At 43.3% G+C, this 25,500-nt stretch overlaps 1 protein-coding gene and 2 long non-coding RNA genes across 3 annotated transcripts in view; 2 read left to right on the plus strand and 1 right to left on the minus strand.

The window, feature by feature from the left end:
• Positions 1-139: 139 nt before the first annotated feature.
• On the plus strand, positions 140-1,175 carry LOC121554527 (complement C1q-like protein 2). Its single transcript, XM_041868140.2, has one exon. It carries the CDS (start codon positions 247-249, stop codon positions 1,042-1,044), a length of 798 nt encoding a protein of 265 aa, XP_041724074.1. The 5' UTR covers positions 140-246; the 3' UTR covers positions 1,045-1,175.
• A 1,170-nt stretch (positions 1,176-2,345) lies between these two features.
• On the minus strand, positions 2,346-6,850 carry LOC121554530. The gene is made up of 2 exons (XR_005997714.1): positions 6,765-6,850; positions 2,346-2,653 (listed from the first exon to the last, which is right to left on the minus strand). It is a non-coding gene; the product is annotated as an uncharacterized LOC121554530 (long non-coding RNA).
• Positions 6,851-7,729: 879 nt separating this feature from the next.
• The window catches only part of LOC121554531, a 32,744-nt gene continuing 14,973 nt past the window's right edge, over positions 7,730-25,500 (plus strand). The window contains exon 1 of the long non-coding RNA XR_005997715.2: positions 7,730-7,810. This is a non-coding gene — a long non-coding RNA (uncharacterized LOC121554531). The remainder of the gene's footprint in view (positions 7,811-25,500) is intronic.

Below are 25,500 nucleotides of genomic sequence, written 5' to 3' on the forward strand. Positions count from 1 at the left end.
CAATAGACCTTCAGACACTACACAAGCTCATTGAAATGCCTGAAATTGAATAAATGGACAGGAATCAAACACATCAAACATCTGGTTTCCATGTGTTTGAGACCAATCCATTCATTCCATTACAGCCATTACAATGAGCCTATCCTCCAATATATCTCCTGCCACCAGCCACCGCTGATGTGTATATAAAGAAGGGGACTGAGCCTCATAGACTAAATACTTTCTGAAAAGGCCTTCTGTTTCAGAATGAGGGGGGCTGTAGCTGTGCTGGTGTTGCTGTTCTGTCTGTCTGGGAAATGGGCTCAGGGAGAGAGTGGAGGGGTCAGAAAGAATTACATCACTACAGAGACCACCCAACCTGACGACTGGGCTGAGCTGAGGTCTCTGAGAGACATGATGGTGGAACAGAGAGTGGAGCTGAGCGTCACCAAGACTGATCTTCAGTTCCACAAGAACACAGATGAAGAAGAACTGAAGATAGAGAACGTGTCACAAGCAGCAGAGCTGTCCGCCATGGGGGAGAGACTGAATGCCAGTGAGGGGGAGGTGGAGGAGCTGAAGAGCGAGAATGGAGCGTTGCAGACTAGACTGGCAGCCGTTGAAAGAGAGGTGGAGGAGCTGAAGAGAAGGAACACAGACGGACCAAAGGTGGCCTTCTCTACTGCTTTAGGCCGTCCAGTGGGACCCTTCAATACTGTTATCACACTAGTGTACCCCAATGTCATCACTAACATTGGTAAAGCCTACAGCCCAGTTACAGGGGCCTTCACAGCACCAGTGAGAGGGGTCTACTACTTCAGATTCACTGGCATGGACAACCGCAAGTCAAAACGTGTGGGTGTATCCATGATAAAGAACGGCAACCACCATATAATGTGGGCAGGTCAGAAAAATGTAGCAGATTATCAGTATGTATCCAATGCAGTGATTCTAAAGCTAGAGGAAGGGGATGTGATCTATATGGAACTCGATACAGGCTTTAGGCTCTATGATGATCATGATAAACACAGCATCTTCAGTGGCTTTCTGCTCTTCCCTATGTGAGAAAAACACCACAAAAAGCTGACATTCAATCAGATTAAATGTAGTCTTTCTCTTGATTCTGTGGATGTCACATTGAATTCAAACTCTGTTTGTGCATTCCTGAATTGTACAATAAAGGCTTGTTAAATCACTCTCTAAATCTCTGTGTTTCTCTCTCTTTCTCTCTTTCACATAAACAGACATGGGGAGTGCACTACTAACAATCCTCCAAACTTAAAGGGTAACACTTTACAATAAGGTTCCATTTGCAAAGGGGTTATAATTACGTTATTAACGACTATTTAATCATTTGTAAATGTATTATAAACCATTAATAAAGTGTAATATCGCATTGGTCAAAATAGTGCAATAACTGGACAGTTTGCCAAATAGAGAGCCAATATTTACCTCCAGTTATTTACCATTTATAAATGCACTTGCAAATTATTTTCAATAGCACAGTTGAACAATAGTTATTTTATTTGCGTGTGATGAATTGGTGCTCTGTCCCAGGAATAGAAGAGGTTGGTTTCCATTGTGTGTCTTGACCCATCTTTGAAACCCTGATGCAATGGCCAAATTTACATCCAGGACATTATTCAATCATCATTCCTAACATATTACCCCTTAGCAGATTATATCAACACACTTACCACTTCTCTGTGATGGTCCAAATATGGTGAACACTCTGGTGTGAAATGGTAACCGTAATACCTTTGTTTGGAGAAAGAGCGGAGGAGGTATCCTCTCACAACGTTGAAATGTTTTGGTCTTCCTACCCACCATTCATTGACTGAACATGTTTAACAAAATGTTTAATCTTCTCTCATGAATGTAGTGATGAGTACCCAATACTGCCAATAAGTATGTCTATGCTCTGAGTGAACTCTCAAATCATCTATAAATGATTTACCCACATGTATAACTGCTAAAAGTATAACTTATTTTAAAATGACAGACCTATGAACATTTATAACTGAGTTATCAACATTTATAACTGTTAAAATGATACCTTATTTTAAAGTGGCAATCCACTGACCATTAACAAATGAGTTACCAACATTTATAACTGCTGAAAAGATACCTTTAAAGAAAGTGAAAACCTACTGACCATTTATTAATGAGTTAGGCCTACCAATATAATAATAATATGCCATTTAGCAGACGCTTTTATCCAAAGCGACTTACAGTCATGTGTGCATACATTTTTACGTATGGGTGGTCCCGGGGATCGAACCCACTACCCTGGCGTTACAAGCGCCATGCTCTACCAATTGAGCTACAGAGGACCAATATGCATAACTTATACAAACATACCTTAGTGGAAATCTTCTGGCCATTTATTAATGAGTTGCAAACATTTAACAGTATGTAATTTAATAGAAAGATCCATTGGCAAAACAATTTTAATTGCAGTGACTCAAATCTGTAGCCCATTATTGGTATAGTGAGTAGCCTAGCTAATTCAGATAAACAGGGGATGTATTTTTCTCCCCTTTTTAACATTACAAGTCAGAATAGAAATTGACAGATTAACTATTTAAAATACAACATAGGGTCTCATAGTCCCCTTCTGTGTCTTCATCTGTTTCTTTCTTGTTAAACATTTTCCCATTCTGGAGTCTGAGACCTGTGGGAGAGAAGAGGAATTTATGACAATTTAGCATAGACACTATAGATACACATTATAGATACCATTTAGGCTTAGGTAGTTATGTTATCCACTGCTAGATAATAATAATAATAATAATAATAATAATAATAATAGCTAACTAGTGTTTAATATGACTTGTTAACACTAATAGCTAGCTACCACTGATTAAAGGGGTTAGCTAGTTATCACTGTTTTTGCTAATACACTCACTAGCTAGTTAGCTAGCTAGCTAATCCAAAAAAGCTAGCTAAACAAATCGCATGGAAATTCTGTCATGTCGATGTTAGCTAGCTAGCTGGCAGCTAATGTTTGCTAGCTAGCTAGAAAAGCTAACTAGCCAGCAAACGTGATCTACTTAGCTAGCTAACTATATCATGCCAAAGATTATCTTGTGCTAAATCGTCTAGCATAAATTCTATATTCAAAAATAAATTTTAAGTTTTACCTAATGCTAGCTAGCGAACGTTTCCTAGCTAGCAAGGTAGGACAGAGGTGATAGCAAACGTTCGCTAGCTAGCTAGCTACTTAGCTAGCTGATCAGCATGCTAAATCATCCAGCAGAACTTCTGTATCCAAAAGTGAAACAAATTGCATTGAGAATTTACACTCTCCTCTGTCAACATTTTTATCTTGTGAACAATGTTTATTTCGTGCAATCTCTTCTGTCTGGTCTTTGCACACTTCTCATAGCCACGTCTATCCTGATTTTTCATAACGCACTGTCACATGATGCCAGTGTCAACAGAAATCGCTCCGCACGTTCCATGTCGTCTTTATTTCAAGCACGTTTCACAGATGGCCAGATCTCACAAAGTGGGGGGAATTTCTCCGAAACCAGCGGAAACTCCAATAATATAGATTGAAATCGTATGAAGCCTTCATTCCTGGAATACAGTGCATTCGGAAATTATTCAGAACTTTAGACTTTTTCCACATTTTGTTACATTACAGCCTTATTCTAAAATTGATACAATTATATTTTTCCCCTCATCAATCTACACACAATACCCCATAATGACAAAGTGAAAACAGGTTTTTAGAATTTTTTGTAAATATATTAAAAATAAATTCATCCTCCTTGAGATGTTTCTACAACTTGATTGGAGTCCACCTGCGGTAAATTCAATGGATTGGACATGATTTGGAAAAGCACACACCTGTCTATATAAGGTCCCACAGTTGACAGTGCATGTCAGAGCAAAACCCAAGCCATGAGGTCGAAGGAATTGTCCGTAGAGCTCCGAGACAGGATTGTGTCGAGGCACAGATCTGTCTGCAGCATTCTTAAATGGAAGAAGTTTAGAACCACCAAGACTTCCTAGAGCTGGCCGCCCGGCCAAACTGAGCAATCGGGGGAGAAGGGAGGTGACCGAGAACCCGATGGTCACTCTGACAGAGCTCCAGAGTTCTTCTGTGGAGATGGGAGAACCTTCCAGAAGGACAACCATCTCTGCAGCACTCCACCTATCAGGCCTTTATGGTAGAGTGGCCAGATGGAAGCCACTCCTCAGTAAAAGGCACATCACAGCCCGCTTGGAGTTTGCCAAAAGGCACCTAAAGGACTCAGACCATGAGAAACAAGATTATCTGGTCTGAATGCCAAGCGTCACATCTGGAGGAAACCTGGCACCATCCCTACGGTGAAGCATGGTGGTGACAGCATCATGCTGTGGGGATGTTTTTTAGTGGCAGGGACTGGGAGACCAGTCAGGAATGAGGGAAAGATGAACGGAGCAAAGTACAGAGAGATCCTTGATGAAAACCTGCTCCCGAGCGCTCAGGACCTCAGACTGGGGCGAAGGTTCACCTTTCAACAGGACAACGACCTTAAGACACAGCCAAGACAACGCAGGAGTGGCTACGCAGGAGTTGCTTCGGAAGAGACCTGTTTTGCTTTGTCATTGTGAGGTGTGTGTAGATTAATGAGGGGGGAAAAAATATGTAATCTATTTTAGAATAAGGCTATAACGTAACAAAATGTGGAATAAGTCAAGGGGTATGAATACTTTCTGAAGACACTGTAAATAAGTGTACCAATGCATCATCAGGGTTTCAAACGTGGAGCAAGACACATCATGGGAGTTGACCATTGGTCTGAAAACCAACCATTTCTGTTCCTGGGACAGAGAAACAATGCATCGCACCCAAAAGTGAGAAAATAACTATTGTTTAACTGTGCAACCATTGAAAATAAGGTTGCATGATGATATATGAGGGTTCAATATTATACGCATTTGTAAGTGCATTTCTAAATTGTTAACAGCTGGAGGGAAATAGTGGCTGACTATTTGGCAAGCCCTGACTGGCTATCACACTAGTTTGACCAATTTGTTATATCGCATTTATGAATGGTTTATAAGACATTTACAAATTATTAAATAACCGTTAATAACCTAATTACAAACCCTTTATAAACCCTTTACAAATGGAACCTTATTGTAAAGTGTTAATAAGCAAACTTGTCATCCTTGCTTCAAAGTGTGATATCACAGTGAATAGTAAGATCATGTAGTGCACTACCTTGACCTCTGCTATAGTTTGTCACCCTGTCTTATCATACACTATCCTAATCTATTGTAGCAGTCCCAATTGACTTTCCCATGGCCTTAAACAACCCAAAATATTAATGGCGTGGCATGGGGTAATCTTTACCTGGGTTCTGTTACATAACACAGTGAATTTGGCTATATTGTCTAAATGCTCCACTGAGGACATCTGCTAAAGTTCCCATGTATTAGTCCACCGTGGCCAATGAAGGACGTGAAATGGAGTAATCTTGAACTTTGTTCTGTTACATCACACACAGTCCTTGTCTATGTTCTCTAAATGTACTGAGGACACCTGTTAAAGTTCCCATGTATTAGTTCACTGCAACCAATGTGTATCAGTTGTGACTGGTGGGAGGAGATATCAGAGGACAGACTCATTGAAATGCCAAACATTTATTTGATACCATTCCATTTATTCCATTCCAGCCATTGCAATGAGCCTGTCCTCCAATATATCTCCTGCCACCAGCCACCGCTGATGTGTATATAAAGAAGGGGACTGAGCCTCATAGACTAAATACTTTCTGAAAAGGCCTTCTGTTTCAGAATGAGGGGGGCTGTAGCTGTGCTGGTGTTGCTGTTCTGTCTGTCTGGGAAATGGGCTCAGGGAGAGAGTGGAGGGGTCAGAAAGAATTACATCACTACAGAGACCACCCAACCTGACGACTGGGCTGAGCTCAGGCCTCTGAGAGACATGATGGTGGAACAGAGAGTGGAGCTGAGCGTCACCAACACTGAACTGCAAAGCCAAAATAACATTATTGAGTAACTGAAGAGAGAGAATGAAGTGTTGCAGACGAGACTGGCAGCCGTCGAGATGAAGAACAAAGACCAAGATGCAGAGTGGTCTGACATGGAGGCCAGACTGAGTTCCAGTGAAAGAGAGGTGGAGGAGCTGAAGAGAGAGAACACAGACTGACCAAAGGTGGCCTTCTCTGCTGCTTTAGGCCGTTCACGCAACAGACGTCATTAGAGCGCGCAACAGATCAGTGGACTGTCTACGCTCGGTCTGTTGTTTTTATTAAATCGTTTTCATTAAATCGTTTTTAATAATGTCAACAACAATAAAATCTTTAAACATTGGAAGTTCTGATTGCTAAGGATTTCGCAACGCGGTTAACTTTTTCGGCTGGGACGGCGAGTTTATGTCCCGTATACCTGCTAAAAAAATAAAATAGTTAGCGGTTAGCCATCATGCATCATCAGAGAAAGATAACGCTAGCAGTGCTAGAGTCAAAACACCAGTGGTATTTGTGTCTACGTCTGGGCTCAAATGCATTAAGTGCGAGATGATATCTACGCAAGAGGAGAAAAACAAGGTAGAACTGATAAATAAAAAATAAAAATAACATAATTTCTTTGTCTGTTCCAAATGTATCATCATCAAGCAGCTTAGGGAAGAGATTCTCCGGCTGCTAGCTCAGTTGCGGGAAAAACAAGATGTGCTTTCTAAGCACTTTGATGCAGCCCAGGCACACATCATTTAAGTTCTGAATGCCTCCTACAGCCAAGGGGTTGATGAGTCGGGCGGTACTGACCTACTCCAAACCATTGGACAGATGGTAAGCTCAACTCTGCGGCCAGTGGTAGACTGGACACTGGCAATGCGAACAAGGTCGGGTGGAAGGCAGTCTGGTCGGCCTCCATGTATCCTGGAAGATCAGATCCAGCTATTAAACAGCTATGCTCCACTGGAGGCGGACATACCGGCCACCGGGGGTCAACTCTGATCCTGGGAGTACACCAACAGCCAGCAGCAGTCCATGGGCACCCTTCACAGCTCAGCCGGTCGCTGACCAAAGGAAACAAGGTCTTGGGCCCTCCTCCTTCTCCCCAAAGATTCCGACGCCATCCGCTGTTAATGGTACATGTGATGTGAGTCAGGCTGGCATGAGTCGAAGCCCACCTCCTCCCCCCGCCCAAGGCAGGCCCGTTCTGTTACCCCTCTTCCTTCCCCATCAGATTCCATCACCACCACCATCGTTGTGGGCAGCTCGATAGTGAGAGATATTGGCCTGCCTGCAGCCTGTGGGCCGACCAAAGTCCACTGTCACCCAGGCGCCCGTATCCAAGACATCAACTCCCTTCTGCCCACAGTTCTAGCCAACTACTCTAATATTGGCACCAGTGTCACTCACGTTGGATTTAACAACATTCGCTTTCGGCAATCTGAGGAACTGAAGGAGGACTACAACATTCTCTTAAACTACAACATTCTCTTGAACACCCTTCTCTTGAACATTCTCTTGAACACAGTCATCTCTGGCCCCCTGCTGTGCTATAGAAGGGGTTTGGAAGGTTACAGCTGTCTCGCTGCCATAAACAAGTTCCTGAAGAAACTCTGCAAAGACAGGAATGTCTCCTTTTGTGACAATTTTGACTTGTTGTGGGAGCAACCAACACTCTTTAAACGAGATGGGATTCACCCTAACCACAGGGGTTCCAGGTTTATATCCATCAACATAGCGAACTGCTTAAGAGACTGATGGTCTTGGTTTGGTAGCGCTCCAGTCCTCCCTGTCATAATATGCAACAGAGGACATGGAAATCATATTATATCCCAGAGAAATAGAAGTGCGTAAATGTAAGTAACCTAATCTGTGTTCCTTTAACTGTTAGCTCTGAGGCTATTGTCTGCAATAATCATATGCGCATAGAACTGAATTTCACTGTTTGCACTTAAACTGTCTGCCTTAGGAAGAAGCCCACTGTGGGCAGCCCACTCAGTACCATTGATTCAAATGTAAATTTCACTGACATGTCTACCTCGAATCAGCCTCTCAAAATAGCACTAAACACAAACAAGCAACCAAGAAAAAACAAGGTTCATGAAATGGACAACTTATTAACATCAGAAAACATTAATATTCTGGCCATCTATGAAACACATTTAGATAATTCATTTAAAGATGCAATAGTAGCTATACATGGTTATAGAACATATAGGAAAGATAGAAATTCAAATGGAGGAGGTGTTGCCATGTATGTCCAAAGTTACATTCCTGTTAGGCTGAGAGAGGATCTCATGTCAGATGATGTGGAAATAATATGGCTACAGGTTCATCTGCCTCACCTAAAGCCTATTCTTGTAGGAAGTTGCTATAGACCACCAAGTGCTAAAAGTCAGTATTTGGACTATATGTGTGAAATGTTGGATAATATGTGTGATATCAACAGAGAGGTATATTTTCTGGGTGACCTAAATATTGACTGGTTGTCATCAAGCTGCCCACTCAAAAAGAAGCTCCAAGCTGTAACCAGTGCCTATGGTCTGGTTCAAGTCATCAGTCAACCTAACAGGTTATTTACAAACAGAACAGGAACTAAATCATCCACATGTATTGATCACGTCTTTACTAATGTTGCAGAAATCTGCTCTAAAGCAGAATCCACACACATCGGATGTAGTGATCATAATACAATAGCCATATCTAGAAAAACCAAAGTTCCAAAGACTGGACCTAAAATTGTGTATAAACGATCATACAAGACGTTTTGCAATGATTGCTATGTGATTGTGTTTAATGAGGAACATCCGGACGCTGCACTTAAAGCATTTATGAAACTGTGGACATTTGTGGGCAGAATTGAAAAAGCGTGTGCGAGCAAGGAGGACTACAACCTGACTCAGTTACACAGGAGGAGGAATGGGCCAAAATTCACCCAACTTATTGTGGGAAGCTTGTGGAAGGCTTCACGAAACGTTTGACCCAAGTTAAACAATTTAAAGGCAATGCTACCAAATACTAATTGAGTGTATGTAAACTTCTGACCAACTGGGAATGTGATGAAAGAAATAAAAGCTGAAATAAATAATTCTCTCTACTATTATTCTGACATTTCACATTCCTAAAATAAAGTGGTGATCCTAACTGATCTAAGACAGGGAATTTTTACTAGGATTAAATGTCAGGAATTATGAAAAACTGAGTTTAAATGTATTTGGCTAAGGTGTACGTAAACTTCCGACTTCAACTGTACATACAATGCTCTTCGCTGTAAAGGTCATATAAGCAAGTGACGTAACAAAGGTGCAGAAAGGACATGATTCAGGCTGTGTTCACACTGTAAGGCTACACTGCAAGGTGTTTGTGCCACAAGGATGATGTGTGTGTCTGTGCATGCATGTGTGTATGAGACCTTGCGGGGCTCCCAGAGGCCTGTAGAAACACACAGAGCTGAACAGAGACAGAGAGAAAGACTGTCTTTACATTCAGAGCCCCAGGGAGCTGGGCTTAAATGTGTCCTTGTACTGTCTGTGAGTTGTGCTGCTACCCATGGCCACTGCTGTCACAGTGTGACCAAATAACGCCCCCCTCTCTCTCTAACTCCCCTCCCACAGAAGCCTAAAGAGAAACACGTTCACAGGCAGGTGGGTTTTCACTAGCTTTTTTTGTGTTGAAGCGTGTGTGTCAGGAAGGGGTGTTTGTTTGTGTGTGTGTGTATGTGTGTGTGCGTGTGCCTGTGCGCATGTGTGTCGGAGCCTGACGGAAGCTTCTGTGCCTGTGGTCACCCATGAGAGGCTGTGTGTGTAGAAGGAGGAAGGGCATAGGAGCAACACACAATTTCTGCACACTGAAAGACTCATATGAGAGAAGCGTTCCACATGCTGACTCCAGTGTTTCCCACAGTTGTGTCAAGTTGGCTGGTGGTGGACCATTCTTGATACACACGGAAAACTGTTGAGGGTGAAAAAGTCTCCTGAGTGGCGCAGTGGTCTAAGGCACTGCATCGCAGTGCTAACTGTGCCACTAGAGATCCTGGTTCGAATCCAGGCTCTATCGCAGCTGGCCGCGACCGGGAGACTCATGGGCGGCGCACAATTGGCCCAGCGTCGTCCAGGGTAGGGGAGGGAATGGCCGGCAGGGATGTAGCTCAGTTGATAGAGCATGGCGTTTGCAATGCCAGGGTTGTGGGTTCGATTCCCACGGGGGGCCAGTATAAAAAAAATAAAAAATATGTATTCACTAACTGTAAGTCGCTCTGGATAAGAGCGTCTGCTAAATGACTAAAATGTAATGTAAATGTAAAAAAACCCAGCAGCGTTGCAGTTATTGACACAAACCGGTGCGCCTGGCACCTACTAACATACCCCGTTCAAAGGCACTTAAATCTTTTGTCTTGCCCATTCATCCTCTGAATGGCACAGACAATACATGTCTCAATTGTCTCAAGGCTTAAAAATCCTTCTTTAACCTGTCTCCTCCCCTTCATCTACACTGATTTGAAGTGGATTTAACAAGTGACATCAATAAGGGATCATAGCTTTCACCTGGACTCACCGGGTCAGTCTATGTCATCGAACGAGCAGGTGTTCATAATGTTATTTATTACATTTACATTTTAGTCATTTAGCAGACGCTCTTATCCAGAGCGACTTACAGTTAGTGAGTGCATACATTTTTCATACATGTTATGTACTCTTAGTGTATATGGTTCTATAAATGAAGACTATATAAATATATTAATCTGTTCAAACAATTATTTATTAATCCTGTTGAACAGGGCAATATCAACATAGATGTCCACATACTCCTTGAATCTATTAATTACACTAAAACACACTGTTCTGTCTGCTGTATTAGAAATAGTTACACCTAAGGTCAGTCTTGCATTACCTCCCTAATGGATAAAGTTTGTATTAGAGGAAGGTAAACTGATCCTGAATGTGCCTCACCAGCGTCGGGGGGTGAATAAGGTTCCAACTGGGCACAGACGTCAATTCAACGTCTATTCCGCGTTGGTTCAACGTAATTTCATTGAAATGACGTGGAAACAATGGCAATTCAACAAGTGTGTGCCCAGTGGTTTAGTACTGAAGAGGCTAAACTGATCCTAAATCTGTTCCTATGTGTGGTAAGCGTTCTAGTACATTAATACATCATTATTACACTGATCCTAGATCTGTGCTATCTCACCAGCGTCAGGCAGCAGGTAGAAGTTGAAGATAGTGATGCAGGTGAGGAGGATACAGGGGATGAGGATGTTGAAGACTTAGTAAAGAGGCTTCCTCTCGATGATGAGGTAGAAGGTGATGTCTTCATACAGGTCCTCACGGTTCATGTTCTTCCTGCTGGGCTGGTGACGGATGTACCACTCACCACTCACCACTCTCTGGAGACATTTGGTGTACAGTATGTATTAGTATAGGACAGTGACTTTGAAAACCACATTGAGGACAGGGTGTGTGTGCTTTGTGTGTGTGTGTCTGATGTGTCACTCTCGATACTAGGGGTGTGCCAAAGAGTCGTACAAAACTAGTATCGTAATGGATATGGGCAATTTTCTGGATCCGAGAATATTTTGTAATTATCCATGATTGGAGAAAATTTTTCAAGTGCCAGTACGCATCTTTCTCATGTCAGTCAGTCACAGAGTTTCTAAACCATAATGTACTGTCTTTTAGTCAGTCATGTGAGGTTCTACGTGGTCTAAATAACTAAACTGGCCAGTTGGTCCTGCTGCTCTGATTGGATAGAGTGAAGCTATATTTCTCTGTCCAGTCGCTTCATAATTTCACCCTATCACTTTTCCTCGCATGTTTTCGGTCTGATCATTTAGATTGCTGCAGCTTGCTACTATAATAAATCACATGGCGAGGATGTTTGCTATCAAGCTGTCAATGTGTATAATATCTAACAAGCGAGGCAAGTGAAAAAAGGTGAAACGCTGATGCGCATTCTGAGTAAAAGCAAACTTGGCTGAGCGCTACATGTTGAGGACACACACACACACACACCCTCCACACGCTGCTCTTAATCTGCAGTTGTTTTGCACTGAGAACGTGCAGGGAGGTATTTTGCCAACATCTATTTAGGCATATTAAAACAACATTTTTCCCGATCACAAGTATCATCCGATCCGATCCGACTATCAACTGTCAACTTATGGATATGATTACCAATACGAGTATGGCCATGTCGGCACACCCCTACTCGATACCCTCCTCGTCCAGGATGTGTGTGTGTGTGTGTGTGTGTCTTCTCATGTTCTCACCACTGAAGCCCTCATCATATTGTATCTCTTTGATCTCGTTGCCCTGGTTATCCAGGGCGTACTGCAGGTCCACCTCTGATGAGTCGTAGGTGTAGGACTTGAACACCATGGTGCAGTTCTGCCAGTCAAATGGGAAGTACGTCACCTGGACACAGGAAACAGGAATAGGAGGGGATGTTACGACAAAAGTGTGTGTGTGTCTGCGTGTGTATCTGTGTGTGTGTGTATCTGCGTGTGTGTGTGTCCATGTGTGAACGTGTGCACACCTGCATTCGTTGTGTCACAGTGTGCATGTGTACGTCCGTGTGTGTGTGTGTGTTTGTGTTTGCGCACTTGTGCGCACGTGTGTGTGTGCATGCATGTCACATTGACCCCACAGGAGCTGCAGAAGAGGGCAGGGGGAGACCAGGTCACCCTCCCACTACTATAGGCCTGGATAGCCACATGAAACACACCATCATTACTGCAGAGAGAGACAGAGGGAGGGGGAGGGAAGTACAGGGGGAAAGGGAGGGTGAGAGAGAGATAGAGTGTAGAGAGAGAGAGATGGAGATAGAGAAAAAGAGCGAGAAAGAGAGAGTTAGAGACAGAAAAATACCATTCTCACTGTACATGAGAGCTATTCTGTCTATAGGACTGTACACTCTTAGAAAAAAAGTTGCTATCTAGTACCTAAAAGGGTTCTTCGGCTGTTCCCATAAGAAAACGCTTTGAAGAACCCTTTTGGTTCCAGGTAGAACCCTTTTGGGTTCCATGTAGAATCCTTTCTACAGAGGGTTCTACATTGAACCCATAAGGGTTCTACCTGGAACCAAAAAGGGTTCTGCCTGGAACCAAAAAGGGTTCTACATGGAACCAAAAACGGTTCTCCTATGGGCACAGACGAAGAACCCTTTTGGAACCCTTTTTCTAAGAGTGTAAGACATAAGCTTGTAGTCACTATTAAACTCATAATGCAAGACACAACAGAGACATCACCTCAATTAGACAGGCAGGTTGAGCACCCAGAGTACTGTTCACTGCATGGTTTTATGGGCAGTGGGCTGGTGAAAGCCCGTCCTTACGGCTGGGCCCCTTCTAAAACCCTGTCCCTGTGAAGGTGTTTTCAGAGATAAAATTACAAACATTGATCACCCTCTCTCTCTCTCACCCTCTCTCTCTCTCTCTCTCTCTCTCTCTCTCACACACACACACACACACACACACACACACACACACACACACGCGCGCGGACAGGTGCACTAACTTGCCCACACACAAGCAAGCACGCACACACACAGTACATGTGTGAATCTGAGTATGTGAGTCCAGCTCCACTCCCCACTGACTCTACACTCCTCTGTGCTAGGTGAGTAAGTGGGTTCCTTGCTGGAGTGTTGTCTAAGCGGTTTGCGGTGCGGAACCACTGGCTCTGTTATTGGGGAGAAGTGCTGCTTAATTGCCTATAAAGCAGTGATGAATGGAGCGGAGGGGATATTTACAGCGCAGTTAATGGGATCCTCCACACTGACTGAGCGAGTGGAATCAAATAAAATAAAATGTTATTCATCACATGCACCAAATACAACTGGTGACTTTACAGTGAAACGCTTGCTTACAAGCTTTTCTCAACAATGCAGAGTTTAAAAAATAATGATACAAAATTAAATGGTAACTAACACGAGGAATAAAATAAAATACACAATAATGGAGCTATATACAGGGACCAGATCAATGTGAAGAGGAACGAGGTACTTGAGGTAGATATGTACATGAAGGCAGGGTAAAGTGACTAGGCATCAGGATGGATAATAATAAGGTATTTGAGGTAGATATGTACATGAAGGCAGGGTAAAGTGACTAGGCATCAGGATGGATAATAATAAGGTATTTGAGGTAGATATGTACATGAAGGCAGGGTAAAGTGACTAGGCATCAGCATAGATAATAATAAGAGTAAAATAAAGAACCGAGTAGCAGCAGCAAATAATGAGTGTAAAAGTGTGTGTGAATGTGCGTGTGTGTGTGTGTACAGTATGTTTGTTTGTGTTGTGTCGGTATGCGCGTGTGTTATGTGTGTATGTGCGTATGTAGTGTTTGAATGTGTGAGGGATTTGCGTGGGAGTGACAGTGTAGTGTGTGTGAGTGAGTGTGTATATGGTTTGTATATATAGTCTAGTGAGTGTGCGTAGGGTCAGTGCAGATTGTTTAGGTACCATTAATTGACTATTTAGCAGCCTGGTTTATGGCTTGGGGGTAGACGCTGTCTCGGAGCCTGTTGGTACGAGAGCCGATGCTCCGGTACCGTTTGCCGGATGATAGCAGAGTGAACAGTCTATGGCTTGGGTGGCTGGAGTCTTTGGCAATCGTTCTGGCCTTCCTCTGACACTGCCTGATATAGAGGTCCTGGATGGCAGGGAGCTCGGCCCCAGTGATGTACTGGGCTGTCCGCACAACCTTTTATAGCACTTTGCGGTCAAGGGCGGCGCAATTGCCATATCAAGCGGTGATGCAGCTAGTCAAGATGCTCACGATGGTGCAGCTGTATAACTTTTTGAGGATCTGAGGGCCCATGCCAAATCTTTTCAGTCTCCTGAGGGGGAAGAGGCGCTCCATGCCCACTTCATGACTGTGCGGGTGTGAGTGGACCATGTTAAGTCCTTAGTGATGTAGACGCCAAGGAACTTAAAGCTCTCGACCCGTTCCACAACAGTCCTGTCGATGTGGATGGGGGCGTGCTCTCCCTTCTTTCTCCTATATTCCACAATCAGCTCCTTGGTCTTACTGATGTTGAGGGAGAGGTTGTTGTCCTAGCACCACAATGCTAAGTCTCTGACCTTCTCCTCTGTAGGCTGACTCATAGCTGTCGGTGATCAGGCCTATCACTGTCGAGTCGTGCGCAGCCACACAGTCATGGGTGAACAGGGAGTACAGGAGGGGACTAAGCACACACTCTGAGGGGCCCCCGTGTTGAGGATCAGCGTAGCCAAGGTGTTGCTGCCTACCCTTACCACCTGGGGGCAGTCCGTCAGGAAGACCAGGATCCAGTTGCAGAGGGAGGTGTTCAGTCCCAGGGTCGCTAGCTTGGTGATGAGCTTGGAGGGAACTATGGTGTTGAACACTGCACTGTAGTCTATGAACAGCATTCTCACATAGTTATTTTCCCTCTTGTCCAGGTGAGAGAGGGCAGTGTGGAGTGCAATTGAGATTGCGTCATCTGTGGATCTGTTGGGGCGGTATGTGAATTGGAGTAGGTCTAGGGTGTCTGGGATGATGGTGTTGATGTGTGTCATGACCAGCCTTTCAAAGCACTTCATAATTACAGATGTGAGTGCTACAGGGCGATAGTCATTTAGGCAGGTTACCTTGGAGCTCTTGGGAACAGGGACAATGGTGGTCAGCTTGAAACATGTTGGGATTACAGACTGGGACAAGGAGAGAAGACACCTGCCAGCTGGTCTTCGCATGCTTTGAGAACTTGCCCTGGTATTCCGTCTTCCCCGGCGGCCTTGTGATTGTTAACCTGTTTAAATGTTTTGCTCACATCGACCACGAAGAGCGAGATAACACAGTAATAGGAAAAGCAAGGGCTTTCACGCAAGGCACAGTGTTATATTCCTCGAAGCGAGCATAAAAGGCCTTTAGCTTGTTTGGGAGTTCTACGTTGCTGGGCAGCTCATGGCTGGGTTTCCCTTTGTAATCCATTATCGTCTGCAAGCCCTGCCACATACGACGAGCGTCGGCGCCGGTGTAATAGGATTCCACCTTACTCCTATATTGTCCTTTTGCATGTTTGATGTCTCGTCGGAGGTCGTAACAGGATTTCTTGTATGCGTCCATGTCTGTGTCCCGTTCATTGGAAGGGTGTATGTGTGTGTCTGTGTTTCTACTCTCTGTCCTGACTGACCCGTCCAGCCAAAACTATTGCAGTTAAGTTAAAGACATGGCGTTGAATGATAATGGCCAAGAACAGAAGCCAGAAAAATGCCCAATATTCCCCAAAACGTTTTTGGAAACATCCTTTAGCTATTTAGTATCTAAATGACTGTGACCACTCAGGAGCTCAAGAGATTTGTATTATACTGTATATATTATCAGGTCATCTTATTCATTTTGGAATTGGAATCAGTGTACTTCCTGAATTTACAGAATTGAAATGGACCTGAACCCAAACCAAGTAATACCATTTAGCATGTATTATTTTATCCAAAGTGATATCAATGAGTGCATAGATTTTTCTATAAGTGGTCCCAGCAGGAATAGAACCCATTTGGTATTTTGGTATTTTATTAGGATCCCCATTAGCTGTTGAAACATGACATAATACAGAACATTGATAGACAAGAACAGCTCAAGGACAGAACTATGTACATTTTGTTTTAAAGGCACACGTAGCCTACATATCAATACATACACACAAACTATATAGGTCAAATAGGGGAGAGGCGTTGTGCCGTGAGGTGTTGTTTTATCTGTTTTTTGAAACCAGGTTTGCTGTTTATTTGAGTAATATGAGATCCATGCAATAATGGCTCTATATAATACTGTACGCTTTCTTGAATTTGTTCTGGATTTGGGGACTGTGAAAAGACTCCTGGTGGCATGTCTGGTGGGGTAAGTGTGTGTGTCAGAGCTGTGTGTAAGTTGACTATGCAAACAATTTGGTTTCTTGTTTCTTATAAAAAGAAGAAGTGATGCAGTAAGTCTCTCCTCAACATTTGCTAAGAGAGACTGGCATGCATAGTATTTATATCAGCCCTCTGATTACAATGAAGCTGCAGCTTAACTAGGTCTTTCCTTGCAGCACTGGACCACATGACTGGACAATAATCAAGATTAGACAAAACTACAACCTGCAGAACTTGCTTTTTGGAGTGTGGTGTCAAAAAAGCAGAACATCTCTTTATTACGGACAGACCTCTCCCCATCTTTACAACCATTGAATCTATATGTTTTGACCATGATAGTTTACAATCTAAGGTAACGCCAAGTAATTTAGTCACCTAAACTTGTTCAACAGCCACACCATTCATTACCAGATTCAGCTGAGGTCTAGAACTTAGGGAATGATTTGCACCAAATACAATGCTCTTAGAGAAATAGCATTGTATTTGGTCAAATACAATTTCTTCCAACAGTTTGCTAAGAGCTGGCAACAAGCTTATAGGTCTACTGTTAGAACCAGTAAAGGCCACTTTACCATTCTTAGGTAGCGGAATTACTTTGGCTTTCCTCCAGGCCTGAGGACAAATACTTTCCTCTAGGCTCAGATTTAAAAATATGACAGATAGGAGTGGCTATAGAGTCAGCTACCATCCTCAGTAGCTTTCCATCTAAGTTGTCAATGCCAGGAGGTTTGTCATTATTGATCGATAACAATAATTTTTCCACCTCTCCCACACTAACTCTAACTAATTCTAACTTGCAATGCTTTTCTTTCATTATTTGTTTTTTTATGCATGAATACGATGGCTCACTGTTCATTGTTGGCATTTCCTGCCTAAGTTTTCCCACTTTGCCAATGAAGTAATCATTAAAATATTTGGCAACATCAAATGGTTTTGTGATGAATAAGCCATCTGAATCCATGAAAGATGGAGTTTGAATTTGTCTTTCTCCCCATAATTTCATTTAAAGTACTCCAAAGTTTTTTCCCATCATTCTTTAGATCCAAACCAGTCAGGTTTCAAGACTGGTCATTCAACTGAGACTGCTCTTCTCTGTGTCACGGAGGCTCTCCGCACTGCAAAAGCTAACTCTCTCTCCTCTGCTCATATCCTTCTAGACCTATCCGCTGCCTTTGATAGTGTGAACCATCAGATCCTCCTCTCCACCCTCTCCGAGTTGGGCATCTCCGGCGCTGCTCACTCTTGGATTGCGTCCTACCTGACAGGTCGCTCCTACCAGGTGGCGTGGCGAGAATCTGTCTCCGCACCACGTGCTCTCACCACTGGTGTCCCCCAGGGCTCAGTTCTAGGCCCTCTCCTATTCTCTCTATACACTTGGCTCTGTCATATCCTCACATGGTCTCTCCTATCATTGCTACGCAGACGACACACAATTCATTTTCTCCTTTCCCCCTTCTGATAACCAGATGGCGAATCGCATCTCTGCATGTCTGGCAGACATATCAGTGTGGATGTTGGATCACCACCTCAAACTGAACCTCTGCAAGACGGAGCTGCTCTTCCTCCCGGGGAAGGACTGCCCGCTCCATGATCTCGGCATCACGGTTGACAACTCCATTGTGTCCTCCTCCCAGAGTGCAAAGAACCTTGGCGTGACCCTGGACAACACCCTGTCATTCTCCGCTAACGTCAAAGCGGCGACCCGATCCTGCAGGTTCATGCTCTACAACATTCGCAGAGTACGACCCTACCTTACACAGAAAGCGGCACAGGTCCTAATCCAGGCACTTGTCATCTCCCGTCTGGATTACTGCAACTCGCTGTTGGCTGGGCTCCCTGCCTGTGCCATTAAACCCCTGCAACTTATCCAGAACGCCGCAGCCCGTCTGGTGTTCGACCTTCCCAAGTTCTCTCATGTCACCCCACTCCTCCACACACTCCACTGGCTTCCAGTTGAGGCTCGCATCTACTACAAGACCATGGTGCTTGCCTACGGAGCAGTGAGGGGAACGGCACCTCCTTACCTTCAGGATCTGATCAGACCCTACACCCAAACGAGGGCACTACGTTCATCCACCTCTGGCCTGCTAGCTCCCCTACCTCTACAGAAGCACAGTTCCCGCTCAGCCCAGTCAAAGCTATTTGCTGCTCTGGCACCCCAATGGTGGAACAAGCTTCCCCACGACGCCAGGACAGCGGAGTCACTGACCACCTTCCGGAGACACTTGAAACCCTACCTCTTTAAGGAATACCTGGAATAGTATATTCTAAAAGTCAGTTTCCTAGCAGGTGCATGTTTATCAATAATTGGAAGAAGCAATGTCATAAATTAATCAAGTGCAGCATCTGGATGCTCCTTATTAATCACATCAGACTTTTTCAGATTTTTACATCATCCCCATATGAGTCACAGAATCATTTATATGATCTCTTATACACTATTTTAGGCCCAGCTGTTGGAACTTTGGCATTCCTGGACATAACCACTATATTGTGATCACTGCATCCAATGGGTACGGATACAGCTTTAGAACAAAGTTCTACAGTATTAGTAAAAATATGATCGATACATGTGGATGATCTTGTTCCTGTAGTGTTTGTAAACACCCTGGTAGGTTGATTAATAACCTGAACCAGATTACAGGCACTGGTTACAGTAAGAAGCTTCCTCTTGAGCGGATAGCTTGATGAAAACCAGTCAATTTTCAGGTCCACAAAAAAGTAGACCTCTCTGTTTACATCACATACACTTTCAAGCATTTCACACATATTATTTAGATACTGACTGTTCGCATTTGGTGGCCTATAGCAACACCCCAAAAGAAAAGGCTTTAGATGTGGCAAGTGAACCTGCAACCACAACACTTCAATAACACTTGACATAAGATCTTCTCTAAGCATTACAGGTATATGGCTCTGAATATATACAGCAACACCTCCCCCATAAGCATTTCTGTCTCTTCTATAGATGTTATATTCTTGTAATGCTACTGCTGTATCATCAAATGAATTATCTAAGTGAGTCTCAGAAATGGCTAACATATGAATGTTATCTGATGTTAGCAAGTTATTGATTTCATGAACCTTATTTCTAATGCTACATATATTAATATGGGCTATTTACAGCCCTTTCCTGGGTAGCTTATCAGAGATAGACATAATACTGGAAAGAGCAAACAAAGCAAGAGAAAAAAATATACATTCAGTCTCCACACGCTCTGGCAGCTTTCATGGCTGGGATAAGTTATTTTCTCTTCTGGCACACAGCTTCAGGATAGTCCTTGTTGAGAAAGATATACAGTGCCTTGCAAAAGTATTCATCCCCCTTGGCGTTTTTCCTATTTTGTTGCATTACAACCTGTAATTTAATTTAATTTGGATTTCATGCAATGGACATACACAAAATATTCCAAATTGGTTAAGTGAAATGAAAATGATGATCACAGTATATATACACCTGTTCTGAAACGCCCCAGAGTCTGCAACACCACTAAGCAAGGGGCACCACCAAGCAAGCGGCACCATGAAAACCAAGGAACTCTCCAAACAGGTCAGGGACAAAGTTGTGGAGAAGTACAGATCAGGGTTGGGTTATAAAAACATATCAGAAACTTTGAACATCCTACGGAGCACCATTAAATCCATTATTAAAAAATTGAAAGAATATGGCACCACAACAAACCTGCCAAGAGAGGTCCTCCCACCAAAACTCACGGACCAGTCGAGGAGGGTATTAATCAGAAAGGCAACAAAGAGACCAAAGATAACCCTAAAGGAGCTGCAAAGCTCCACAGCGGAGATTGGAGTATCTGTCCATAGGACCACATTAAGCCATACACTCCACAGAGCTGGGCTTTATGGAAGAGTGGCCAGAAAAAAGCAATTGCTTAAAGAAAAAAATAAGCAAACACGTTTGGTGTTCGCCAAAAGGCATGTGGGAGACTCCACAAACATATGGAAGAAGGTACTCTGGTCAGATGAGACTAAAATTGAGCTTTTTGGCCATCAAGGAAAATGTCTGGCGCAAACCCAACACCTCTCATCACCCCGAGAACATCATCCCCACGGTGAAGCATGGTGGTGGCAGCATCATGCTGTGGGGATGTTTTTCATCGGCAGGGACTGGGAAACTGGTCAGAATTGAAGGAATGATGGATGGCACTAAATACAGGGAAATTCTTGAGGGAAACCTGTTTCAGTCGTCCTGAGATTTGAGACTGGGACAGAGGTTCACCTTCCAGCAGGACAATGACCCCAAGCATACTGCTAAAGCAACACTTGAGTGGTTTAAGGGGAAACATTTAAATGTCTTGGAATGGCCTAGTCAAAGCCCAGACCTCAATCCAATTGAGAATCTGTGGTATGACTTAAAGATTGCTGTACACCAGCGGAACCCATCCAACTTGAAGGAGCTGGAGCAGTTTTGCCTTGAAGAATGGGCAAAAATCCCAGTGGCTAGATGTGCCAAGCTTATAGAGACATACCCCAAGAGACTTGCAGCTGTAATTGCTGCAAAAGGTGACTCTACAAAGTAGTGACTTTGGGGGGGTGAATAGTTATGCACGCTCAAGTTTTCTGTTTTTTTGTCTTATTTCTTGTTTGTTTCACAACAAAACATGTTTTGCATCTTCAAAGTGGTAGGCATGTCGTGGAAATCAAATGATACAAACCCCCAAAATTTAATTCCAGGTTGTAAGGCAACAAAATAGGAAAAATGCCAAGGGGGGTGAATACTTTCGCAAGCCACTGTACGTTCCTCTCAAGTTATTGGCTCTGTCCAGAACAGCTACCTTGTCCTTGAACCTCAGGAACTTGACCACTATCGATCTGGGCCTGTCACCTGGGCCGGTAGTGGGTTTTCCAGTCCTGTGGGCGCGCTCCACCTCAATCTTCATGTGGTCCATCTTCAATTTCTCATAGATCATTTCCCTCCCTTTGTCCTCAGACTCCGTCCAGGTCTCATGTGGAGATTCTGCAATTCCGTCCACAACCATGTTGTTACGCCTTGATTGTCCCTTGAGATAGTCTGATTTATCCATCATTGTTATCATGGATTCACAGACAGAACTGATGTCCTCTCTCAATGACTTACAGATTGCTGTAATCTTGCTGTTCTCCTGTTTCAACTCATCGAGCTGACCCTGGGAGAACTGCAAACTGTTCTTTAGGTCCTGGAACTCTCTGGTCAGGTCGTCCATTCTTTTATTAGTCGAATCCACCAGTATTAGGACAAAGCACTTGAAGCTATTTTCTTGTTGTTGTAACAACTGCTTGTAGAACTATTTTTGTTTGTTTAAAAGATCCTTCACGTGTGATAGAGAGACCATTGTCCTCAACAACGGTACCCCCGCTGGCTTTGGTCTTTGTCATGGTAGCTAGCAACGCTGTTACTCCTCGCAGTTCCAGACAGGGCAGGTCACAGGGAAGATTGAAAACAACAAACAGCAGGGATCTAGACATCCACAAACCCGGGACAATGGCTAACCGCGTTGCGGGCTGCGTTCAAGCCCTTAAGAAAACCCCGCTAGCTTGATATGCTGCTAGCTAGCAGCTAGGCTAGCTGCAACGCCAAATAACTCCTCAGACCCGTCCTTGGTCGGCAGGATCACTGGACAGAGATTAGCAATCCCAGCAACTGATGCCAACTGTCTCGCGGGATCCAAACTAAAAAGTTAGCTAGCACAATGAACTTCCCAATACACTTTCAAAACAACAAACTTTTCAAAACAACAAATCCAAGCTCTTCCTCGTTTCGCGTTCAACTGCTACTAACCTAATGAATCCCACTTGATGAAGCACCACTACACCAGTAAATACCAAATCACTACCACACTCAACAGTCATCCAACTAACACAGTTAACAGTCAGTGACCCTGCCGTTGCTAGTGCCATACTCTACCAACTGAGCACTCATAATAGCTTCTTACTTGTTGATGAGGACGATGTCAGGCAGCCAGACCTTCCCAGCAGGAAGTCGCATCACCTCGATCCCATCATGGTCTTTAGGGTTCCATGAGAGACGGTGGTCTGTCCACTCCTGATATCACAGGGACGTGTGTGTGTGGGGGTGGGTGTGTGTGTGTGTGAGACAGACAGAGAGACAGAGAGACAGAGAGACAGAGAGACAAACAGGCGGGAAAACAAACAGACAGACAGACAGACAGACAGACAGACAGACAGACAGACAGACAGACAGACAGACAGACAGACAGACAGACAGACAGACAGACAGACAGACAGACAGACAGACAGACAGACAGACAGACAGACAGACAGACAGACAAAGGTATTATCCATGGGTGTTCATGTGAGTTTTGGGAGTTGGGTTTGAGTTTTAATGATTTAAAACTGATGGAAATATCATGAGAGAAATATGGGAGACAGAAGAAAAAAAAGATTTATGAGAGTGGGAGAAACAGAGAGAGACGGAGGGGATAACTTTCTAATTAGAAATCTATCCACTTCATCATTTGGTCAATTTATTTCACATTTTCCTGGCTAGTGTCATTAACTATATGGAGCACAATATCCCAGTATATTTGTAGATGAATAATGTCAATAACATTTGCATAATTTTTCATTTAGCATAAACTGTGTATTAGTGTTACTGAATGCATGATTTGTATTGCGGTGTGTGTGTGTGTTTGTGTTTTGTGTTTGGTGTTGTGTGTGTGTGTTGGTGCTAAGCAGTTTGACATTTCTGTTATTTTTCGTTTTTTGAACAATTGACTGACGTCGGTTCAATTCTATGAATCCCATTTCGTTTTTTATTTCTTTCTGTGAGCTCCATGCGCAGTTTCTCTAGAGCAGTGGTCATCAAACATTTCTGTAAAAAAAAAAAAGGTTCCTATTTTTTTTATTTGTTTCATGCTGTTGGCAGTAGGTGCCCTTGATTTAGCAGCCCTAGCACCGGGAAGGAAAAGTATTCCCATTTTGAACCATTTCATGTCTGAAGGTAGAACTCCACCTGCCCTATAGTCCTACCACTGGCTAATCAGATAGCCCAGATCACCGTGCCTGCAAAGTTTCCTCGAGCCATAAAAGAAGCCTCGAACGCACAGCAAAGTTGATAATGTGAAATTTCAAAACTTCTAAAACCATGACTAGAGAGAGACTCAACGTATACACCAAAGAGCTGCTGTTTTTATGAGTAGTTCATATTTAAGTTGTTATTTAAGTTGTTATTCAGCACATTCAACAATGTTAAAAGTTTGGTGACCACTGCTCTAGAGAGAAATCAGTTCAAGCCAAAACTGTGCAATGTAGTACGGAGTTGTAGTTTCCAACAGGTCAATATTCTACATAGTTTAGCACAGAAAACGTGGTAATTAACTACAATGACCAAAATCCATTGTGTGCCTACTTGTACGGTCTGTGTGGGCAGAGATCTATAATGACGAGATGCTAATGTCTCCGCCCTAACAATGGGAGTTGTTATCCCAAAGGCGGAAAGGCAGGCAACAAGCTTAGGTCCGCACTGGACAGATTTAGGCGAGAGTGAAACCTCTTGCTTCGCCTCTTCCTTTCTGGTGTGGGGCAGAGGGAGAAGCGACAGAAGACACGCGATCGAGAGGGATAGAGAGCAGTTGCATCATGAGTTATCTCTACCTGAAAAAGAAGTGGTGTAATGGTTCACCAACCTCACGGTTCGGTACATATTGCGATTTTGGGATCACAGTTCCTGGCATTATCTGTTGTGACCGGATTGTTATGTTGGGCATCTCAAGTTTCCATTCTGATGCTGCGTTTGTAACCATGTGGGAGGTGGGAATTTACCAGTCATAAATACCAGTTGGATGCATTCATGTGATTTGAACTTGTTGAGAAATGGCAATTGGCTAATGGCCAACAAGCTGTGTCAACTATAAACTAAAAGTACAGCTATCATGCTTGTAAACAAATTATACAGTTCAAAAATCACAATAATAGATTGCTTTTTATAATGTTTTGTTGTTGCATTTAACTGCAGAAAATGCTGTTGTAGACTATCCATAAATTGAGAGCTGATAGTCGGATCGGATGATACTCAGATGTTTTAATAAATGTTGGCAAAATGCCTATAGACCAAACAAGCTGTAGATAAGGAGCCGTTACTCTCGCCCCGTTGTTAGATATTATTCACATTGATAGATTGATAGCAAACATCCTTGCCATTTGATTGATCATAGTAGCAGGCTAACAGGAGGCAGCAACAGTCTGAATGCTCAGACCCAAACAGAGAAGTGAAAGTGATCGGGTGAAATTATGAAGCTAGTGGACAGAGAAATACAGCTTCACTCTATCCAATCAGAGCAGCAGGATAAACGTACAGCCCGCCCTTCTCTTTGCAGACAGGCAAACTAGCCAGTTGAGTTATTTAGACCACGTAGCACCTCGTGACATGACTGACCGACTGACTGACATGAGAAATATGCGTGCTGGCACCCAAATGTATTTATTTTTTCAGATCACGGATATTATATACACTGCTCAAAAAAATAAAGGGAACAATAAACTAACACATCCTAAATCTGAATGAATGAAATCATCTTATTAAATACTTTTTTCTTTACATAGTTGAATGTGCTGACAACAAAATCACACAAAAATTATCAATGGAAATCAAATGTATCAACCCATGGAGGTCTGGATTTGGAGTCACCCTCAAAATTAAAGTGGAAAACCACACTAC

The sequence above is a fragment of the Coregonus clupeaformis genome, unplaced genomic scaffold, assembly GCF_020615455.1.
Source record: "Coregonus clupeaformis isolate EN_2021a unplaced genomic scaffold, ASM2061545v1 scaf2913, whole genome shotgun sequence".
Taxonomy (NCBI): Eukaryota; Metazoa; Chordata; class Actinopteri; order Salmoniformes; family Salmonidae; genus Coregonus; species Coregonus clupeaformis.

Coding starts and splice junctions, on each gene's coding strand:
- LOC121554527 (XM_041868140.2), top strand. CDS start 247: ATGAGGGGGGCTGTAGCTGTGCTGGTGTTGCTGTTCTGTCTGTCTGGG.